This window comes from Ostrea edulis, chromosome 9, assembly GCF_947568905.1.
Source record: "Ostrea edulis chromosome 9, xbOstEdul1.1, whole genome shotgun sequence".
Classification (NCBI taxonomy): domain Eukaryota; kingdom Metazoa; phylum Mollusca; class Bivalvia; order Ostreida; family Ostreidae; genus Ostrea; species Ostrea edulis.
The window spans coordinates 11,557,522-11,579,246 of NC_079172.1; the positions used below are offsets into that span (position 1 = coordinate 11,557,522).

The window sequence follows — 21,725 nt, forward strand, 5'->3', positions numbered from 1 at the left end:
ACAATATATCATCCTAGCGAAAGGAAATACATGTTTATCAGATACAAATAGTGGGGTTTCAAAAACGAAAGTAAGATCTATTTATAGCACAGGGATTTGCGCTTGAAAATTTACGGAATCTATATATATACACACTATAAACATCGTTGTATATGATGAACATTAGTTAGTTTGAGAGCATCAGTACGATGGCAGAAACGCTCGATCTCCTCTTGCAAGCAGCAGGACCGGACAAAAAGGACGAAATTCTGAAAATACACGGCGAAAAGGGTTTTGCAGAGGCTGTATCGTATACATGGGACAATGTTATATCGGTCAATCCAGTCTTACGAGACGCGATGGAACTTGCCGTGATGGCTCACGAAAAGGACAACATTTATTACAAGCTTTTTGTCGACGAGTTTAACATGAAAGAACATTTCAAACAGGTGTGTTCTCATCGTAAATTTGTGAAAAAAGCTTTCCTAAAAGTGCAAAAATTCCTAAAGCACATGAAACCGGAAGATGCGGAACGTCACGACCTAACAAAATACACACTGGCACAAGGAGTCGGTTACACTGCCAGATGGGTACATGGGCTTGACAATGACTCTTGGAAGAAAGCCCTTCAGCACCATTATGCTCACGAACCTCACCACCCCCAGTACTTCAATGAAGGACGGATGGAGCCAAGGTATTTGGAGGAAAGCTTAGTGGACATGATCGGTTCTCGCTGGGAGAGAAATTTGGGTGGCGCTGAGGACGTGTCATACCAAGACCTTGTGGACTTTAACCCCGTGTACTTATCAAGATACAACGCCGAGGATTTAGTGGACGTTAAAAAGCTTATTGAAATAATAAAACAGGGGTGAATGTGATGAAGGTGATTAAACTCTCCACCAACACAGCGGTTTTTAATGCATTGAACTGTTTGCATGATTTTTTAATATATACAGTCAGATATATACGTACACGTGTGTGTACGTGTATTTTGTACATTTTATTAATTTTCTTCTAGTTTATGTCAGAGAGTTTCGTAAACGTTTATTATTATTTTGTAATAAAACGCTCCTAATTTTTCTGAGAACTTTTTAAGCATGCAATACCAAAGCCATTATTGAACGCCAATTTTGCATGAAATAATAGGCTAGGGTCCGCACCGAAAATGTCACCGAGTGTTCGTAAAGGTGTCAGGTCGATCCGTCCTTAGATGGCCCGTCCCCTGGTCAATTTGGCCCATTTTGCATAGTCAATCCCGCCCCTACAATTAAATATATATATATATATATATATATATATATATAATCAATTATTAATTACTTTAAAAAGTGGAAGTTTTTGCATGCATATTGCAGTTAAGTTATCAAAATTAAATAACTGTCGGAGTTAGGTATGTAAAGAAAATTGTTAATACAACCCTTTAAGGTTTTATATTTTTTGTTTGAAGTGCGATAATCAGTACAATTGGTTATGAAAATGTGTGCTCGTTAATTATTGTAAAAACATCGTTATTTAAGTTTGTGCAGCAATCAATGTAAAAATGTGTCCATTAATCATTGTTTTAGAGTTTTTATAACTGCATTGTTGTGCAATCTTTGATCATTAATTGCTAGCTTACAGTAAACTATTAGATTAAAAAAAAACTAACTTCAGAAGTTCAAAGAATTGCTCATAGTTTAGGAATATTTTTTGACCAGAGAACATGTTAAAGGATGACTACCTGATGACAGCGGGGCACACCATGAAGATGAAATACGCAGATGAATGAAACCAATCGAGTACTGTAAATAACACTTGGAAAAATAGTTCAAAAACATGATAATTATTTTTTTCTGAGCCGGATCGACTAGGGGAAGTATTAACTAAGGGATGGATAGTCTAAGGACGGATCAGTAATGGGACGAATCGACTAAAGGACGGATTGATAATGGGCCGGAACGGTAAAAAGGGTAGCATGAACCGGACCGCGTTACCTCCATAACACGAAAATAGTTGATATATTCTCGTTTGAGGTAAATCTTCTTAATCCTTATCCGGATAATACATTGCATCTTCACTTAAAAAAAAAAAATCGAAAAAGGAATGAAGTACTGTACAGCATTCAGTAATGACAGATAACTCTTAATTCCATCTTTCTTTATCCTGTTAACGAATACACCATCTAATGACCTAGGGGTAATCAGAAAATATAGTTTTAATGGTTAAAAAAACACACCAAACAAATGAAGTAAAGTGGTGCTGGAATGAGAAGAAGTTGACAAATTCGTCACTAAAATCAAGGCGACGACATTGAATAGATAGCGATATTTCCCGAAATGTTCATTCGCCGACCCAGATCAACCGCATTCGATTTCCTTTTGGCCATGGTTATGGAAAAATCACCGATAAGTAAAATATAAAAGGTATTTAAATTGTCAAATAATTCATCGAGTGTCATTTTTAATTCAATTCTGTATGAATTGAAAAAATGCAAGGTTTCTAGCAACAGGTGCATAGATCACGGAAAAAATGCAACAATATGTGTGTTTTGGTCTAGCCACAGGCAACTGCATCGCTTGGGGTCGAATTTACTATTAAAGAGTGCCCTTTAATAGTAAATTCGACCCCAAGTGATGCAATTGCCTGCGAGTCTAACTATTCATTATACCAACCATAATTATTGTATACAATCATTACTTTCTTAATTTAGAAAATATCTGCTGAATTTTATTCCGAAGACTAAATGTATCTGAGACTATATTCTGTAAGTTTCAAAACAAACACTGATATATCAAAGAAAACAAAAATTTCAGGTTATGAAGGTGATCCGGCCCGGTGTTCTCGCTACCCATTTTACCAACACTCCGAGTTGACATTATTACACGTTAAGGTGGCAGAAGGCAAGTTTTTTGTGCGGTTGTTTTTTTTTTGGGGGGGGGGGGGTAATACATCAATGCTGGGTTATACAGCTAATGAAAAATCACACTACTCCCGTTTTCTCAATTCTTGTATATCATATTGGTTTAATTGATACATTTTGACCCTAATTGGCCAACATTACATGTAATCCCTACATACTGGTGCACAAAACATGCTCCAAGCCCCTTTCTCACTTTGATTTTTTCCCCTCTGTGCTAAATCCGCACCACCTGGGGAGCTGCTAAAATGCGGAAGTGAAATTTAAGAATTGGAATGCTGAAAAGGTGAAGATAACAATGTTCAATCTCGTAACTCCCCCATAGAATACAAAATTAAGAGTTGGGCAAACATTGGGCACCTGGCTGGACATACCAGAAGTGATATCAGGTGCCTAAGAGGAGTAAGTATCCTATGTCGACAGGTCACACCCGCCATTTGATCAGGTAAAGGACGCAATCAGTGTGTAAAGAACGACTTAACAATTGGTATGAAACATGGCAGACAGCATTTGATCCAATGACAGGTTATTTTGACAAACTAGATCGTTTTAACAACCATAGAATTCGCAAAATGCTGACTTCAAACGAGATTGTTGAAATCCCTGTAAAATCAATTGGTTTGTCAGTAGCCTGCCTCATTCAAAAACTGATCACATGCAGAATAAGCTTTTGTGTACGAAATCAACACCATATGCAAGTGGTAATTAAATATTGGTATATGGGAAATTGATGGAGAGGCTGAAGTCATCCTGTTTGTCATAAAGTTGTGTTGTTAGTTTGTCATTAACATCTATGTGTTCAATAAATATCCAAATCTGTAGAAGATATGGAAGACTCTGTGGTGTTCTTTATTTCAAGTTTACTGAGATATATTGAATGACATGAATGAAAATGAGAATCTATAAAGGTAAAACGTTGTCAATATATCTAATTGTCGAATTGAAGGCCGAAAGAATGTTTTTCTTCTCACGTAGAAGCTTTTGAATAAATTATGACTCGTAAGAATATAAAAACAGTTCAAATAATAAAGGAGCATAACCCATGCCCATGGAAATTTCAAAAGAATGTCAAATTAATTAAGAAATCTTTTTGAAATATACACAAGTATCTGCGCTCATAGATTATTTTGTATAATAGTATATTCATAATTCAAAATTTAATTTACATTTTTATGTAAACTTCACCAGATCTCTCTGTAGAAGTATACCATATGAATTTAAAATTTAATGCAGTACAGAGAACAAGTTTAGCAGTTAGTTCTAGTGTATGATGGGGAAAATTTCCTTAATTGCTTATAAAAAATATTTCGACATTTTGCAATGCAATCATTTTTATTCTGCTACTTTTGACAATTTTAACAGAAATAAAATATACAACTAATGGTAGAGGGCTAAATGTACAACAACTAATGGTAGAGGGCTAAATGTACAACAACTAATGGTAGAGGGCTGAATGTCTTTAGTTTATTAAACTAACAACTCTTCTAGCATTGTCGACAAATTTGATAATAAAAAAAAAAGTACAAAAACAAGCAAATATGAAAACTTGGGGAGCACTGCTCTCAATAATGACAAAAAACTGTAAACATCCTTAATCAATGCAAACTTTATAGTTTTGACATACTGAAGATCGTAGTATATATCTATATATAGGATAAAAAGTTTGTGTCACAATTACCCTTCTTCCACTTCGTTCAATGTTCATAAACTAAATCATTTGCATGAGAAATCTTGAATGAATTGGTGTAGAGAAACTCCTAGTTTTGAAAACAATACCAAAATTTGAAGAACTGACATTGTGTTCAACTTTTAAAACAGGACAACCTATCTGTTGTTGGTTGGACACTTGGAGAGCAGCAACTTTTACAACAGGACAACCTATCTGTTGTTGTTTGGACACTTAAAAAGCAGCAGCATTTCACTTTTTTTGTCTTGATTTTATTTCTGTCCAAGCTGGTACACAAACACTTGATGCAAAAGAAAGTTTGTGACATAAAGTTTACCATCCTTTGTAAGATGAATGTCTGATGGTCGTTGTATTGCCTTGTCAAATTCAATGTCGCAAAGAAATGATCCATTGGGCTTAAAAATCTGCAAAATACCAGCGTTGTGATAAACTTTCATGAAATATCACTTACTACATATTATTTCTTACTTTGTAGAGGGCATTCTGCTCCACATGACTATGCATTTAGTTTTCCTTACAGATGTGTGGTTGCATGTAGGAGATTTTTGAAAATTAAGGCCCCGGGGATGTAGGTTTCCTCAAATTTACAATCTAAGCATCCCTTTTCCCAAAGATGCTTCATACCAAATTTGAAAAGAATTGGAAAGGTATTTATCAAGAAGTTAAAGATGTTCAATTGTTAATGCATGATGGACGCAGACCAATAGCAGTAAGTTGCCCGAGTTACTCAAGCATCCTAAAAATCAATAATACACATATCAAGCAATTTACCATGACGTCATCAAGAGGCCCATGAGCCACATCCCTCACCTGAGTCAACTTGGCCCATATTTAAAGATTATTCAAATGTAAGACTTTGATCCCTATTGCCCCCCCCCCCCCCCCCCCCCCCCCCCCCAAAGGGGGAGGCATGGTTTTTATGAATTTCAATCTGCACTATGTCAGGAAGATTTCAAACTGCTTTGGCCTAATGGTTCTTGAGAGGAATAATTTTAAAGATTTTCTCTATACACTAGTAAGTAAAACTTTGATCCCCTATTGATGCCCCATCCTACCCCTGGGGGCCATGATTTTTACAAACCTGAATCTGCATCATGTCAGGAAGCTTTCATGTAAATGTAAACTTTTCTGGCCCAGTGATTCTTAATGATTTTCCCTATATATTTATGTGCAGAATTTGATCCCCTATTTTGCATTTTGGTGATTATCTTCCCTTTGAAGGGGGCATGGCCCTTCATTTGAACAAACTTGAAAGCCCTTCACCAAAGGATGCTTTATGTCAAGTTTGGCTGAAATTAACCCAGTGGGTTCTGGATAAGTTGACAATGTGATAAGTTGACAATGTGAAAACTTTACAGACAGATGGACAGACAGACAACCAGGAAATCTCAGTTGAGTTTTCAGCTCAGGTGAGCTAAAAAGTTTACAGACAGAAGGACAGCCAGGCAGACAACGGACAATAGGCGATCAGAAAAGCTCACTTGAGCTTTGAGCTCAGGTGAGCTAAAAACTCCTACTCAGTAGACAACTCCAAGCTTGCTTGCTTATGTAATAATAATGGAACCTGAAACCTGGAGTAATAAATCTAGAAATTCTAGTAGATGACTCCATGCTCCTTATAATCCTGCAACCATGCCCAACCCTGGGCCTGAACCCTAAACCCAGGTGTCATGAATTCCACACTTGTTTGGTAGAGGCTTAAGTACTCATTATAATCATGCAAACACTTTGCATCCTTGATGTCCAGAAGTTTTTCTGAGATATATATCAATATATGACCAACTTAGCTCCACTCTGGGGCCTGAACCCTAAACCAAAAGGTCGTAAATTTCCCAATTCTGGTAGAAGGTTCATTTATTACTATAATCATGCAAACAGTTTGATGAAATTCATTTTTGTCCAAGTGTAAGGAAGATGTTTGAAGACTGCATCAATTTGATGAAATTCATTTTTGTCCAAGTGTAAGGAAGATGTTTGAAGACTGCATCAATTTTTATGGTATTCATGTCACCCCTCAAGCTCCATAAAATTTGTAATTTTTGTTCCCCGTATCTACTATTTACCAAAATTGACTAGAATTGGTTCCACCTATCAAGAGAAGAAGCTGAAGTTTAAAATCGATGCACGACAACGGATAAACAGATAGCAATAAGTCGCCTCAGTGACATGTATACACAAGCATATGACCTGCAACACTTCACGCCAGCATACACTTCATGAAGTGCAAATATGCTTCATGAAGTAGGCCAGCGTGGAATATCGCTGTTCATACTCTCATGTATTTTCGAAACTGAAATTATTTCTGAAATGACAAATTGTATTCGTGTTGTTCTTAAGGAGGAGAATCTGTATAGAATTTTCCTATATATTCCTATCTTAAACCTTTTTCTGCCCCCACACAAGTTTTCATGCATGTTTTAACTTTCCAAATTCAATGGTTCTTCAGAGGATTGTCATATCACTCACTCCCTGTTTCCACTATTTCCAAAACCACCTCGCCCTTCATTTTCCATGCCAAGTTTGATTAAAATTTGCCTAGACTAGAGAGACCAGAATGTTGAAAAGGCATGGCAATTCCAATATACCCCCCTTACAACAATCAATTGCTGGAGAGAGGGTCGAGTGTAACAGAGGGGCTTACCTGGATTCTGTCATTTTTACTGTCCCCTACGAGTATGTGCCCTTGCTGGTCTGTTGTCACTCCTGAAGGTTCCCGGAATTTTCCAAGAGAAGTTCCATACTCTCCAAACTCACACAGTATTTCTCCATAGTTATCAGATATGTAGACACAACTTGTACCTTGAAAATAATTTGAAACAAACTTTCAATACATACCAAATCAATATTGACAAGGAAATGAAAATTCAAAAATTATCATTTCCATTTCTGGTGGAAAATGAAAACAAGATGTGTTTGTGAAACACAGATGCCCCTGTATCACAGCAAAGTTATTACTGGTACCCAAAGAAATGTCTTGTCACAATATGAAAGCCCTATCAGTAGGCATTCAAAAGTTTTGGCGAAGGTTAAAGTTTTTCAAAAGTAGGTCAAACTCCAAGGTGAAGGTCATGAGGTCAAACATTTTGGTACCAAAAGAAAAGTGTTGTCTAAAGGAATTTTAAATTGTGAAATATAAAAGCCCTATCACTAACCATTCAAAAGTTATGACCAAGGTCAAACTTGTAGTGAAAATTTGTATAGACAGATCAACAAGAGGCCCATGGGCCACATTGCTCACCTGAGTCACCTTGGCCCATAGTTAAGATTTTCCCTATATATTCGCATGTACACCTTTGATCCCTATTGTGGCCCCAACCTACCACCAAGGGCCATGATTTTTACAAACTTGAATCTGAACTATGTCAGGAAGCTTTCACCTAAATAGGTAATTTCCCAAGAAGATTTTCACAATATATTTGCATGTAAAACATTTAATTTCCTATTGTGGCCCCATCTTACCCCATGGGGGCCATGATTTAAACAAATTTGAATCTGCACTATGTCAGGAAGCTTTCATGTAAATCTCAGCTTTTCTGGCCCAGTGGCCCTTCACCCAAGTGATGCTTTTTGTCAAATTTGGTTGAAATTGGCCCAGTGGTTCTGGGGAAGAAGTAAAAAATGTAAAAGGTTTACAGACAGACAGACGACGGACAACAAGCAATCAGAAAAGCTCACATAAGCTTTTAGCTCAGGTGAGCTAAAAACTATATGCCCCGAATCTCCAATTATAGTGGGATTAAAAAGAACCCTGAAGAGCCAGCAGGTGAAAAAAATATTTTTTCTTCAAAATTCCTTCAAAATTTGAATTTCAGAAACTCATGAACATCATGATAAAATACAGAATCTGAACAATGATGAACCATTAGAAAGTTTCATGACTCTTCTCCCAATCTTCATATGAACTGTTATTTCCAAAACATGCCTAGACATTTTCACATCATCTTCCAATCCCTTTATCAAAGATTTCAGTAACCCAACAAAAAGGGGAAATTTCTCTATTACCATCCATTTTTGACAAGATTTACCATAAACAAACTTTTCTTCCCATGTCATGAAATAGCTTGATACTTTCACCATCTGTGATTCACAAATAAAAGTTGTTGTAAATTGATTTACATACCTAAGTCACTGACAATCAGTCTTTCTGCCTGTATTGCCAGGAACCTACATTTGGTGGAAGCTCTTGTACTGGGATCAAGAAGAGGTACGAATGGAAATTTTCGTATCCGAGTTCCATCTTGAGATATGATAATCACTCTTGGATTGCTCCGTTGGGTATCCAAGGTCACCAGCAGACCATCTGGAGTCAAGTCCAAACCTACAACCAACAACATTTGTACAAAAATTCACTGTAGAGTGACTTCTGATTTACTGGAGTCCAGGAGGAGCTGGAAAACAGCCTGTAATCAATACGGAGGAGCTGGAAAACAGCCTGTAATCAATACGGAGGAGCTGGAAAACAGCCTGCAATCAATACGGAGGATGTGCATTTTTAGTTTCACAAACATCTGAAACATCCTGGTTGCTGAAAAAGTTGCTAAATCACCCCAGGAATAAATTTTTCAAAGGATTCCCCCTCATTTCGGTGCCATCCTGGTGTTTTTATACAGGAGACACTGGATATTTTTCTACGGATGTTTATTTCGATTCAATAAATAAAATGTCAGAATTGATGTCGGTTGTGTGAAGGAAACCAGATACCGAGGTGGACAGTGTCGCACTATCAAGGGGAAGGATTCGAAGTACAAGCTCTTCTGGTCTGGAAATGACAGCGGTACGGCTGGGGTGGGAGTGTTCTTGGCTGAGGAGTGGATCGAGAAGGTATTTGAGGTGCAGCGTGTCTCTGACAGGATCATCCTAGTGAAGCTTGTGGTCAGCCAGCGTGTGCTCAGCATTTTGTCAGTCTATGCACCTCAAAGCAGCCTCAATGATGTGCAAAAGGATCAGTTTTACGACCAACTGCGTACAGTAACTGTCAAGATCCCGGCATCAGACTTCCTTATCCCTTGCGGAGATTGGAATGGCCATGTTGGTAGTACTGGCACCGGACACAGAGAGGTGCATGGTGGTCTAAAGTATGGCAGGTCAGATCCTGACACAGAAGGTGAGAGTATCTTGGAGTATGCCCTGGCTTTTGATCTTGTTGTCGGCAACACTTGCTTCAAGAAAAGTGACAGCCACCTAGTGACATACAAGTCTGGAGGCGCAGCTACACAGATTGACTTCATCCTGTTTCGTAGGAACATGCGCAAACTTGTCACAGATGTGAAGGTAATCCTTGGTGAGGAAGTTGCTCTACAGCATCAGCTCCTAGTTTGTGACATATTGATTGACATGCCAACCAAAGCCAAGCACAAGTTCACACCTCGCCTGAAAGTCTGGAAACTAAAGGATCATGCAACTTGCAGATACTTCCAGGAAGCATTTGAATCGCATGTATCGGCCTCAGCAATGGGAGCCGAAGCCACTACCGAGGAAATCTGGACTAACATCAAAACAGGTTTACTGATGACAACTGAGAAGGTGTGTGGCATAACACGATCCCACCAATGGCGATGAGAAACTTGGAGGTGGACAAACCTTGTGGAACAGACCATCACAGCAAAAAGGTTAGCTTTCAAGGCCTGGAAATCTGGAAATGGTACAAGAGCAGAGTATGATGCGGCCAAGCGTACATCTAGACGAGCGGTTCATCATGCTCGCTATGAGGCAGAAAAGGAGATATACAAAAACGTAGATACCAGGTCTTCAGAGGTGTACCGCCTTGCAAACCAGATGCGAAGGGAGAAAGTTGATGTAGGGGGCGACAAACCAGTAAAGAATGATGCAGGTGAGATGTCATTGAACCAAGAAACAAAGGAGAGAGCTTGGCTAAAGCACTATGAAAGGCTCCTAAATGTGGAATTTGAATGGGACCCTGAACACCTAACCAATGAATCACCAGTGGAAGGGCCACCTGTCCCAATCTCAATTGATATGGTGAAAAAGGCCATCTCCAAGATCAAGTTGGGTAAAGCGGCAGGACCATCGAGAATAGCAGTGGAGATGATCAGAGCCGCAGGTGACACAGGTGTATCCATGATCCGTGACCTTGCATCCTCAATTGTCCGTGATGGCAAGGTCCCCACTGACTGGGAGCAGAGTTTCATTGTCTGCTTCTACAAGGGCAAGGGTGATGCTCTGGACAGGGGCAACTACCGGGGACTCAAACTGACAGAACAAGTCATGAAAGTCCTGGAGAGGATTGTGGACAGCCTTATTAGGCAGTTGGTGACAATCGATGACTCCCAGTTTGGCTTCATCCCTGGCAGAGGTACAATTGACGCAATATTTGTTGTTCGGCAGCTGCAGGAAAAATATCTCGCAGTAAACAAACAGCTTTATATGGCATTCGTGGACCTCGAAAAGGCATTTGACCTTGTCCCTCGGAAGGTGATCTGGTGGGCACTGCGAAAACTTGGTGTGGAAGAGTGGATTGTGCATCTGGTGCAGGGGATGTATGCAAATGCCCGTAGCTGTGTCTGCGTTGGTGATGGCTACAGTGAGGAGTTTGCTGTGAGGGTCGGAGTCCATCAGGGGTCAGTACTCAGCCCTCTGCTTTTCACCATCGTACTCGAGGCTCTTTCATGCGAATTTCGCACCGGTGTTCCCTGGGAGGATCTGTATGCAGATGACCTGGTTATCATTACTGACTCGTTGGATGAATGTGTCAAGAGGCTTCTGACTTGGAGCTATGGAAAGGAAAGGACTGAGAGTGAATGCAGGCAAAACAAAGATCATGATCTGCGGTATGGGTCTTGACCTACTTCAGGACTAGGGCAGCTTCCCTTGTGCTGTCTGTCATAGAGGTGTAGGCAGCAATAGTATTTTCTGCAATGGCTGCAAGCACTGTGTGCACAAGAAATGCAGTGGGCTCGTGCGCCTGTCTGTGGACCCTGACTTCAGATGTTCAAGATGCAGAGGAACTGCTCGCCCTCTTGATGGCAGGCCGCAGAGTGATATCCAAGTTGGTATGGACAAGTTGGAGGTTGTAGGCTCCTTCTGCTACCTCGGAGACATGCTTTCTTTACGCGTGTGAAGACTGCCTGGAAAAAGTTCAGGGAGCTGCTACCATTCCTGACATCACGCCACCTGTCGTATAAGACCCGTGGTCGAGTGTATAACACCTGTGTACGGAGCGCTATTCTCCATGCCAGTGAGACCTGGGCACTGACCAAGCCAAATCTTCATCGCCTACTACGCAATGACAGGGCCATGATAAGACAGATCTGTAACATCAAGCCTGAAGATATGGCCACTGTAAGTTCAACTGAATTGCTGGGGCGGCTTGGCATCAACGACCTCGACCTCATCTTAAGGGAAAGGAGACTCCGCTAGTATGGCCACGTTGTCAGATCCAGCAGTGCAGTCAAGTGCGCTCTAAATATACAAGTTCCTGGAAGACGTAGAGTTGGTCGGCCAATGCTTTCTTTGAGAGAGCTGACAGAGAAAGATCGTAGAGAATGGAAGCTCTCAACTGCCGACCCTCAAGACCGGAAAGAATGGAGATCTGAGGTGAGATCTGCCATGCGTGCAGCCAGCCAGATACCTGGAAGGGGGCTCACTAGTGTGGACACTACCCGTGATACTGCACGGAAATAAAAAGGAACCCACGACAACAACAACTCCTGTGGTTTTGTACATAACCAGGACATAAACACTGTAAAGTCAAAACTGTCATAGTGACCCACTTTATTAAGCGACTCACTGTTGGTCTCTTAATATAGGTTTGACTGAATGTCAAATTTGGCCCCTCACTGAGTCAGAACCTCTATCCCGGGGATCATAAAATTTACAATTTCGGTAGAGACTTTCCTACTCTAAATGACTTTCCATTTAGGTTTTCTTATATATGTGTGGTTGTAGAGAAGATTTTTGAAAATTGGTCACTGTGGTACGATCTTGATATTTATTTAATTTTACATGTTACTATCGACATGGTTTGTCATCCCGAGTTTCCTCCATTGGTTGGGAACGTAGAGATAACAAAGTCTGATTGACACATTAACAGGCACTTCCCATTAATGTATTATTGAAAATAACCTACTAATTATGTTATTCCGACATTATGAAGCGTCGTATAATCCTCCAACTGACATAATCCCAATTCCTGCGGATCTCGCATTGTTTTGACTATAGCACAATAAACTTCCGGTGTAGATCTAATTATGGGAAAGGGGAGCGGATCATACGTCATTTCTCTAGCAACGAAATACGGTATAAACAGCGGTCGGCTGTTTATCAGCAGCTTTTCGCTCAAGGCCTCAACTGACGAGGACAGAGAAAAAAAAAAAAAGGAAATCCAAAGCAGATGGGTAATTAATTTATCCCAATTAATATTTTAGTATTGGGAACTGATGCCTGTTAGTCAAATTTATTTATTAGTTTAACTACAGAAAATATATTAGGGTATTCCCACATTTGGAAAGAATTTTATATGGGATATTAAAATCCCATTCTTATTGATTTATGGGAATTATCTACTTTTATAATTTATTACCGCTCAGTAATCCATCTTTGACAATTTATTAAATAAAGGTTTATATAAAATTTTATTAAGTATTGTATTTCTATCTGATATACAGACTTGGGAGACCCACAAGTTACGACTATTGAATTTACCATAAAAGTGTGAAACGTAACAACTCTTTGGCAGTTTTTGCCCTAACCTTAAGGCCCCATGGTACAGGAGTTCTGAAATTTACAAGTTATGTCCCCCTTATTCCAACGATCTTTCATACCAAATTTGAAAAGAAATGAAAAAGTAGTTATCAAGAAGATTTGTTAATGCATGATGACAGATGCAGATTGACTCGGGTGACCTAAAAAATGAGGAAAACCAAGTGGGACACACTGACTGATGAAAAGGAAACCTATATTGTAATCTTCAATTTCAACTGATAAATGCAAAGAGTTAACAACCATTTTTGCTTACAGAATCACAATTTTTAACAATTCACACATTACTATTTTGATGTATGCATTATGGTCAGAAAGTAGGTCAAAGAGGTCAAAACATTAATGTCAAATATTACTAGTGATGGGCAATCGGACCAAAAACCATAATCGATTATCGACAATAATAGGACACTAGTAATCGATTATAATCGGAATTGGCATTTAAGTGTTTTCCCCTCAAATTAGATGTAACAGAATCATTAAATGTATAGAAACAACATTTGAATTATTTTTTGTTTCATTTGTTCACAGGTAAATAAATCAGGATTCCAATATATCAAGTAATGGAATTTATCTATAATCTCATTGTATCAAAGATATCAGCGACAGGCTCCTTTATTTGACTATTGAATGTCATTGTTGTTACTGTCCTTCATATCTCCCGCCATTTTGTTTGCTTATTTTTGATCGGGTTTGACATACACAAAATAAAATTTGAACAAAGTTGAAGTGATTTCCGGATTTTGTTTGGTCAACGATGTCGGCTACTTTTATTTTGTAATCGATTAGTAGCATCGTATGTCTCTGAACGACCGACAATCAATCATCGGCGACAATCGTTCCATCACTAAATATTACTGAATGCTGTTTGGTTTTATTGGTCTGCAATACTTACCAAATGGATGACCAAGTACACTCTTTGCTAGTGTTTTGACAAATTTCCCCCCAGCAGTGAAAGCATGTATTGCAAAGTCATCCTTGACAAACATCTCATCTTTGTTGTTTATCACTATGGCTGATGGTCGCTTCATATGTACCTAAACAAAGAGGAAAATTCTCGCAGTTCCACACACTTCTTCCTGTCCATGACAAATGTACAACCTAGGGTCTCCACTGAGACTGCAGCTTTATTGGTCAGGTTTTTTAAAGGGAAATAAACCCAACCCAAACACACAAAGTTGATAAAGTAAACTTGACAACCTTTTTGTGGAATAGTTAATTGATCATTTATTTTTAAAAAAATTCAATATCAAATAGTTTACCATATTTCTTTAAACTATACCTGAGTGAATAAAATTCCTCTAAAGAAATATTTCAATATTTCTATCGTGTATAAATTTTAATGAAAAAATCGCTAAAACGCATCAAAGATGCATATGGCTGAGTTGCAGTTTGGAAAATTATGCACGCTTGCATTCACGTAGTAAAAACATGCACGTATTTAATATAGTTTATAAGTATGAAGTTTTGTATGGCCGCAATAGGTATTTAGTGTGATAATGACCTTGACCTTTGGATTTCAAAGGCAACATGAATCTTGAATGTCATCAGGATTTGAAGTCTGATAAAGATGCACCAGCAAGTACATGTATAAAAGTTAGAGGAAAGCTCAAATCTACAGTATATAGTGAAAAAGATACTTTGACCTTTGACCTCAAAATAAATAGGTACCTTCCTCTTTTGGATGTGATCATGTTATGTAAGTTTCACAAAAATGCCCCTAGTAGTATGAAAGTTAGAGACCGGACAAGCTCAAGTCTATGGCATGTAGTGACCTTGACCTTTGACCTCAAAATAAATAGGAACCTTCCTCTTTTGGATGTGATCATGTTATGTAAGCCTCACAAAGATGCACCAAAAAATATGAAAGTTAGAGACTGGACAAGCTATTTGTGGACGCCGCCCGCCCGCCCGACTGGACGCCCATCCTTCGCCAATTTAGAAGCCGAGATTTGCTATGCAACTCGGCTAATAAAAGATTTAGCAAAAACCTTTCACATCACATGAGAATGGAGCTACCTTAAGTTAATTATTAAATGAAGAACTTATTTTTAATGGAAATTTTGGTCAGGACTAGTGGATGTAAGGTCAGGTGTAGTAAAAATCATTTGAAGTAGCCCGACTGGTCTAGTGCTCAAGCAAGAGGTACTGTGAACAATGCTCACTAAGAATACCCCCCACTTATCCCAATCTCCCAAAGGGTGTTGTTAATGGGTGTAAATTACCTCTTTCCTGAGTGTAAAAAAGAAAGCTAGTGCATGACAAAACTTTGGGTAGTCTCTTCTCTAGGAGTGTGCTTGAGCTTTGACCTTTTGACCCCAAAATCAATAGGGAACATCTTCGTCCCAGGGGTAGTCCATATGTATGACATGGTGACTATAGGTGGAAAGGATAACGCTTTAGAATCCGGAAACCATATTGCTACTTCGATGTAGGGAACATCTTCATCCCATGAGAAGTCCATATGAATGATATGGTAACGCTTAACAGGGCATGAAGCTAACTTTTTATGTCACCAGTCCAGCCAGACTGATGGGGTATAATTTCAACCAGTCCGCAGAAAAAATTAGCAGTCCAACATAGTTTTCCAGAAATAATTAAACATATTTCGTTAATGTTACTAAAATGAAATTCAACTCAATATGCCTCAGACAATATTGTAACACTTAAATGTGGGATTTATATAATGTACGAATAAGATATGTCTGATACCTACAGATCGAAGCATATGCCAAACGTGTATAAAATTTCATAAGTATATTTTCCAAAATGATGCTTTAGAAAAATAACCAGTCCCATCGGACTGACTAAAACAAATGTCAGTCAGTCCGCAAGAACTTTTAACCAGTCACAGACTGACAGGCATATGTTAATTTCCAGCCCTGCTTTAGAGCCCGGAAACCATTGCATCTACAGACGGACGGACAGCCCGATTCCAGTATACCCCCCCCCCCCCCACCCCTAACTTTGTTGTGGGGGGTATAAAAAGTAAATGTCAAACCCCTTGGAACTTTCATATAAATTTAACTTTTCTGGCCCAGTGGTTCTTGAAAAGATCTTAAATGACCCCATGCTATTTTTGCCTTTTTTGCTTATCTTCCCTTTAAAGAGGGTATGACCCTTCATTTGAACAAACTTTAATCCCCTTCACCAAAAAATGATATGTAACAAGTTTGATTGAAATTGGCCCAGTCGTTCTAGGGAAGATGGAATGTGAAAAGTTTACAGACAGATGGCAGACAAAAGGCATTCAGAAAAGTTCGCTTGAGCTTTCAGCTCATGTGATTGATTGATTGAATATTGTTTAACGTCCCTCTCGAGATTATTTCACTCATATTGAGACATCACCACTGCTGGTGAAGGGCTGTAAAATTTTGGCCTATGTTCAGCGTTTATGGCCTTTGAGCAAGGAAGGGATCTTTATCATGCCACACCTGCTGTGACACGGAACCTCGGTTTTTGCAGTCTCATCTAAAATACCGTCCCATTTAGTCGCCTTCTACGACAAGCAAGGGGTACCGAGGACCTATTCTAACCCGGATCCCCACAGGATTTCAGCTCATGTGAACTAAAACTCGAATCACATTACTTTGAAATTAGTAACTATTATAAATCATCAATACCATTTGCTGAAACTTTCATTAACACGAGGCCAGCAGGCCTTTTACATGCATATAGGTCACCTGAGTATTTTCCTGATCTAAGCTAAATCCTAATATTCAGCAGCAGTATAAAATAAGATGTGTTCTTAAAACACAAATGCATCAAAAAGTGCCCATTATGATGAAAGACATTACATAATTCTGGAGTCAAAACCCAGAGTATGCGACAATTTTGCTACATTTGTTTTTGCTTTTCCTAAAATAAATAAGCATTTAGTTTGTATACAGCAACAGCAGAATTAAACAAGAGGCCCATAGGCCACATCACTCACCTGGGCTCAGAGTTAAAGATTTTTCCTATATATTTGCAAGTACTTTGATCCCTATTGTGGCCCCAACCTACTCCCAAGGGCATGATTTTTAGAAACTTGAATCTGAACTATGTCAGGAAACTTTCATGTAAATGTGAACTTTTCTGGCCAGTGATTTTTAAGAAGATTTTCAATGATTTTCCCTATATATTTGTTAGTAAAATTTTGATCCCCTACTGTGGACCCTTCTTACCCCCGGGGACCATGATTTTTACAAACTTGAATCTGCACTATGTCAGGCAGCTTTTGTGCAAATGTAAACTTCTTTAGCCCAATAGTTGTTAAGGAGAAAATTTTAAAATATTTTTTCTATTAGTTATGTAAAACTTTGATCCCTATTGTGGCCCCATCCTAGCCCCAGGTGTCATGAGCTTCACAAACTTGAATCTGCACTGTCAGGAAACTTTCATGTAAATCGCAGCTTTTCTGGCTTAGAGGTTGTTGAGAAGATCTGCACAATGTCAAAAAGCTTTTAAGTAAATTTCCACTCTCCTGGCCAAGTAGTTTTTGAGAAGAAGATTTTCCCTATATATATTTGTATGTAAAAATTTGATCACCTATTGTCGCATCATTCCCCCCCCCCCCCCCCCCCCCCATGATTTTACCAAACTTGAATCTGCACCATGTCAGGAAGCTTTCATGTAAATGTAAACTTTCCTGGTCAAGTAGTTTTTGAGAAGATTTACAACATTAGCTACAGGTCACATAGACTGCAAACTACATGTGGATGTAGCATGTTGGGGAAACAAGTACATACATATAAGAATTGCTAATCATGTGTATACACAAGTACAGTGGAACCCCGTTATTACATTCCCCCTTTATTACGTTAGTCCGCATATTACGTTGGAATTCCAAAGCACAAAACCATTTCTTAACAAACCTATATAAAATAGACCTCGTTATTATGTTGTCCTAAAATGCCGGGACTCGGTATTCCGTTGTAAAAATTCTGACAAAAACGTAATAAACCCCTAATTATTCAATAGTGATTCTCAAAATAATAAGCCATTCACACCTTGACTGCCTAAGGCAGTCACCATGTAAATTCCCTGGTCTGTTTGGGGATTAGAGACGCTTGACTGATCACGCTTCAATAGATCTAGCGACATCAATACAGGTGAATACCAGGTATAGAAGCCAGTGATAAACAATTAAATAATGTTTATTTAGAAATTGTACTCTATGAAATTTACTTAATTTTTCATATTTTGATAATCAAAGAAATAATTTCTCAACCACCTGCGTGTTTAGCATAGTGTGATTACCTTCGCTATTAAAACTCTATTCACGGAAAGCTTTGGTACCAAACAAGAAAGACAAAATTTATCGTAGCAATGTTACAACCGATTGGGTAACTGCTTGGACATAGGTGACTAAAGGTGTTCAATTAAAAAAATTGTTCGTTGTTTAGACATGCAGCTTGGGTGTTCGTAAATCTCGTCCATACATACACCAATCTATCGGACGATTTGTGCACAGCATTTACCTCAGTGAATATTTTAAAATCCCTTGATGCGCACGTGATTTTAGTGCCATCATTTAGCGTGATAAATGAAATCTTCGTGCATCATTATATTTTTTTTTATGTGGATTGCGCTTAAATTGTTCTCCGTGCATGTTTATCGTTGGTGAGAAGTGTGCAAGTGTTGGGTATCGTGTGCGTTTTGTGTCTATAGTTTTGTTGTTTTTTGGGTGGGATTTTTTTTTATTGTGTTGTGTATTGTGTAATTAGAGAACTTAATAAAAACGATGTTTTGTTATTTTTTAATACGAATGTTGAATACGAACCGGAACGAGTTATTGAGAGAAATTTACATGAACGCATTGTTTTAAAGTTGAACAAAATGGCGGTCCAAACGAATGCAGAAAAAGCAACGTTTATCAAAACATCCTTATGTATCCTACACCGAAATAAAGAAAAGGGATAAGAACATGAAGAATTACGGACATTAAAGATAAGATGTAAATAAAACAAAGTATCATAGTCTTTTAAACAAAGAAACAGTAAAGATATATTCACACACCCCTTCACGGAGTACCAACTTACGATATACAATTTCCAAATGATATTTTTAATGGATTTAACTGGGAACGTTTATTATGTTGCCCCCGGTATTACGTTATTTTATCGTGACAAAATGGAAAACGTAATAACGGGGTTCCACTGTATATGGACAATATCAGAATTATACCAACATATGAACAATAAACTATAATGATTTTTGCAGTTTTAAAGCATCACTTCTTTCTCTGAAAGTTTGATCTAAATATTCACTTCATTTGACAATTACTGGTTTGTCTTCATTAATCATCAACCAAGTAAATTTGTCCTCATTTGTTAAATAGATAAAAATTTTGTTGAGCTTGTATATACCATTAAAAAACATTTCTCTCTTCAACATAGAATGGACAATTAGTGAGGAAATGAAATTCATCTACACAATTAAGGTTACATAATTCACATATTCTTTTGTTTCTTTCTAAAGAAATCTTCTGGCCAGAATTGGTTTTTGTAAATTCATCTTCCTCTTTCAATTCGAAGGTCATGTGCACTAATTCGAAATCTACATAGAGTTTTTCTTAATTCTAGGGATTCTAAAAATATATAACTTTCCATAGTAAAGTTTTCTTTATACGAAAAATATGTTGTGAGTTTTCCTGATTTCTGACCCTCTTCAAGTCTTTTTGTCCAGTAAAGTAAAAATTGTTTCCGTACCTGATTCTTCATTTGTTTTTTGAAAAATGAGAATTTGAGATTTTTTAAAATTGGGTACCAAAATGCCCATTTTTTCCCTAAAATAACAAAATAACTAATGTTTTTGTATCAACAATTTATATTTTATGAATTCAGATTGATATTCTCTGTATAAGCACTGTATAACAGGGATGATTCTGGGCAATTCTCAAATCTATGCCAATATAGTAAAATACTTTGGATTATAGAGCAGAACATAGGTAATCTACCCAATTCAGAGATAATTGCAACATTAGTACTTCCTATATACATGTATGTAAAACTTTGATGGCCCCGTGTTTCTTAAGAAAGATTTTTCCTATATATCTTTATGTAAAATTTTTATCCCCTATTGTGGCCCCATCCGACCCCCGGGGGCCATGATTTTAACAAACTTGAATCTGTAATGTCAGCCAGCTTTCAGGTCAATTTCTGCTAAAATGTAACAAGAGGCCCATGGGCCACATCGCTCACCTGAGTCACCTTGGCCCATATCTGAAGACTTTCCATATATATTTGCATGTAAAACCTTAGTCCCTATTATGGCCCAAACTACCCTTTGCGAACTTGAATCTACACTATGTCAGAAAGCTTTCATGTAAATGTCAACTTCTTTGGCCCAATGGTTCTTGAGAAGAAGATTTTTAAAGCTTTTTCCTATATTTGTATGTAAAACTTTGACCCCCCCCCCCCCACTTGTGGCCCCATCCTACCCCCCAAGGGCCATGATTTGAACAAACTTGAATCTGGATTATGTCAGAAAGTTTTCTTGTAAATATCAGCTTTTCTGACTCAGTGGCTATTGAGAAAAAGATTTTAACTATATATTTGTATGTAAAACTTTGATCCCCCTTGTGGCCCCGGCATCCTACCCCCGGGGGCCATGATTTGAACAAATTGAATCTGCACTATGTCAGAAAGTTTTCATGTAAAAATCAGCTTTTCTGACTCAGTGGTTCTTGAGAAGATTTTTCCTATATACAGTGGAACCCCGTTATTACGTTCCCCCTTTATTACGTTAGTCCGCATATTACGTTGGAATTTCAAAGCAGAAAACCATTTCTTAACAAACCTATATAAAATAGACCTCGTTATTACGTTGTCCTAAAATGCCGGGACTCGGTATTACGTTGTAAAAATTCCGACAAAAACGTAATAAACCCCTAATTATTCAATAGTGATTCTCAAAATAATAAGCCATTCACACCTTGACTGCCTGAGGCAGTCACCACCTAAATTTCCTGGTCTGTTTGGGGATTAGAGACGCTTGACTGATCACGCTTCGATAGATCTAGCGACATCAATACAGGTGAATACCCCGTATAGAAGCCAGTGATAAACAATTAAATAATGTTTATTTAGAAATTGTACTCTATGACATTTACTTCATTTTTCATATTTTGATAATCAAAGAAATAATTTCTCAACCGCCTGCGTGTTCAGCTCAGCATAGTGTGATTACCTTCGATATTAAAACTCTATTCACGGAAAGCTTTGGTACCAAACAAGAAAGACAAGATTTATCGTAGCAATGTTACAACCGCTTGGGTAACTGCTTGGACATAGGTGATTAAAGGTGTTCAATTAAAAAAATTGTTCGTTGTTTGGACATGCAGCTTGGGTGTTCGTAAATCTCGTCCATACATACACCAATCTATCGGCCGATTCGTGCACAGCATTTACCTCGGTGAATATTTAAAATCCCTTGATGCGCACGTGATTTTAGTGCCATCAT

The 21,725-nt window shown here is 38.2% G+C and overlaps 1 protein-coding gene across 1 annotated transcript in view; it reads right to left on the reverse strand.

The window, feature by feature from the left end:
- Nucleotides 1-4,319: 4,319 nt before the first annotated feature.
- The window catches only part of LOC125658220 (uncharacterized), a 37,162-nt gene continuing 19,756 nt past the window's right edge, over nucleotides 4,320-21,725 (reverse strand). The window contains exons 6-9 of the mRNA XM_048889385.2: nucleotides 14,176-14,317; nucleotides 8,683-8,880; nucleotides 7,204-7,361; nucleotides 4,320-4,966 (exon numbers count right to left, since the gene is read on the reverse strand). Of these exons, the coding sequence (XP_048745342.2) occupies nucleotides 4,814-4,966; nucleotides 7,204-7,361; nucleotides 8,683-8,880; nucleotides 14,176-14,317 (651 nt within the window). The 3' untranslated portion in view covers nucleotides 4,320-4,813. The remainder of the gene's footprint in view (nucleotides 4,967-7,203; nucleotides 7,362-8,682; nucleotides 8,881-14,175; nucleotides 14,318-21,725) is intronic.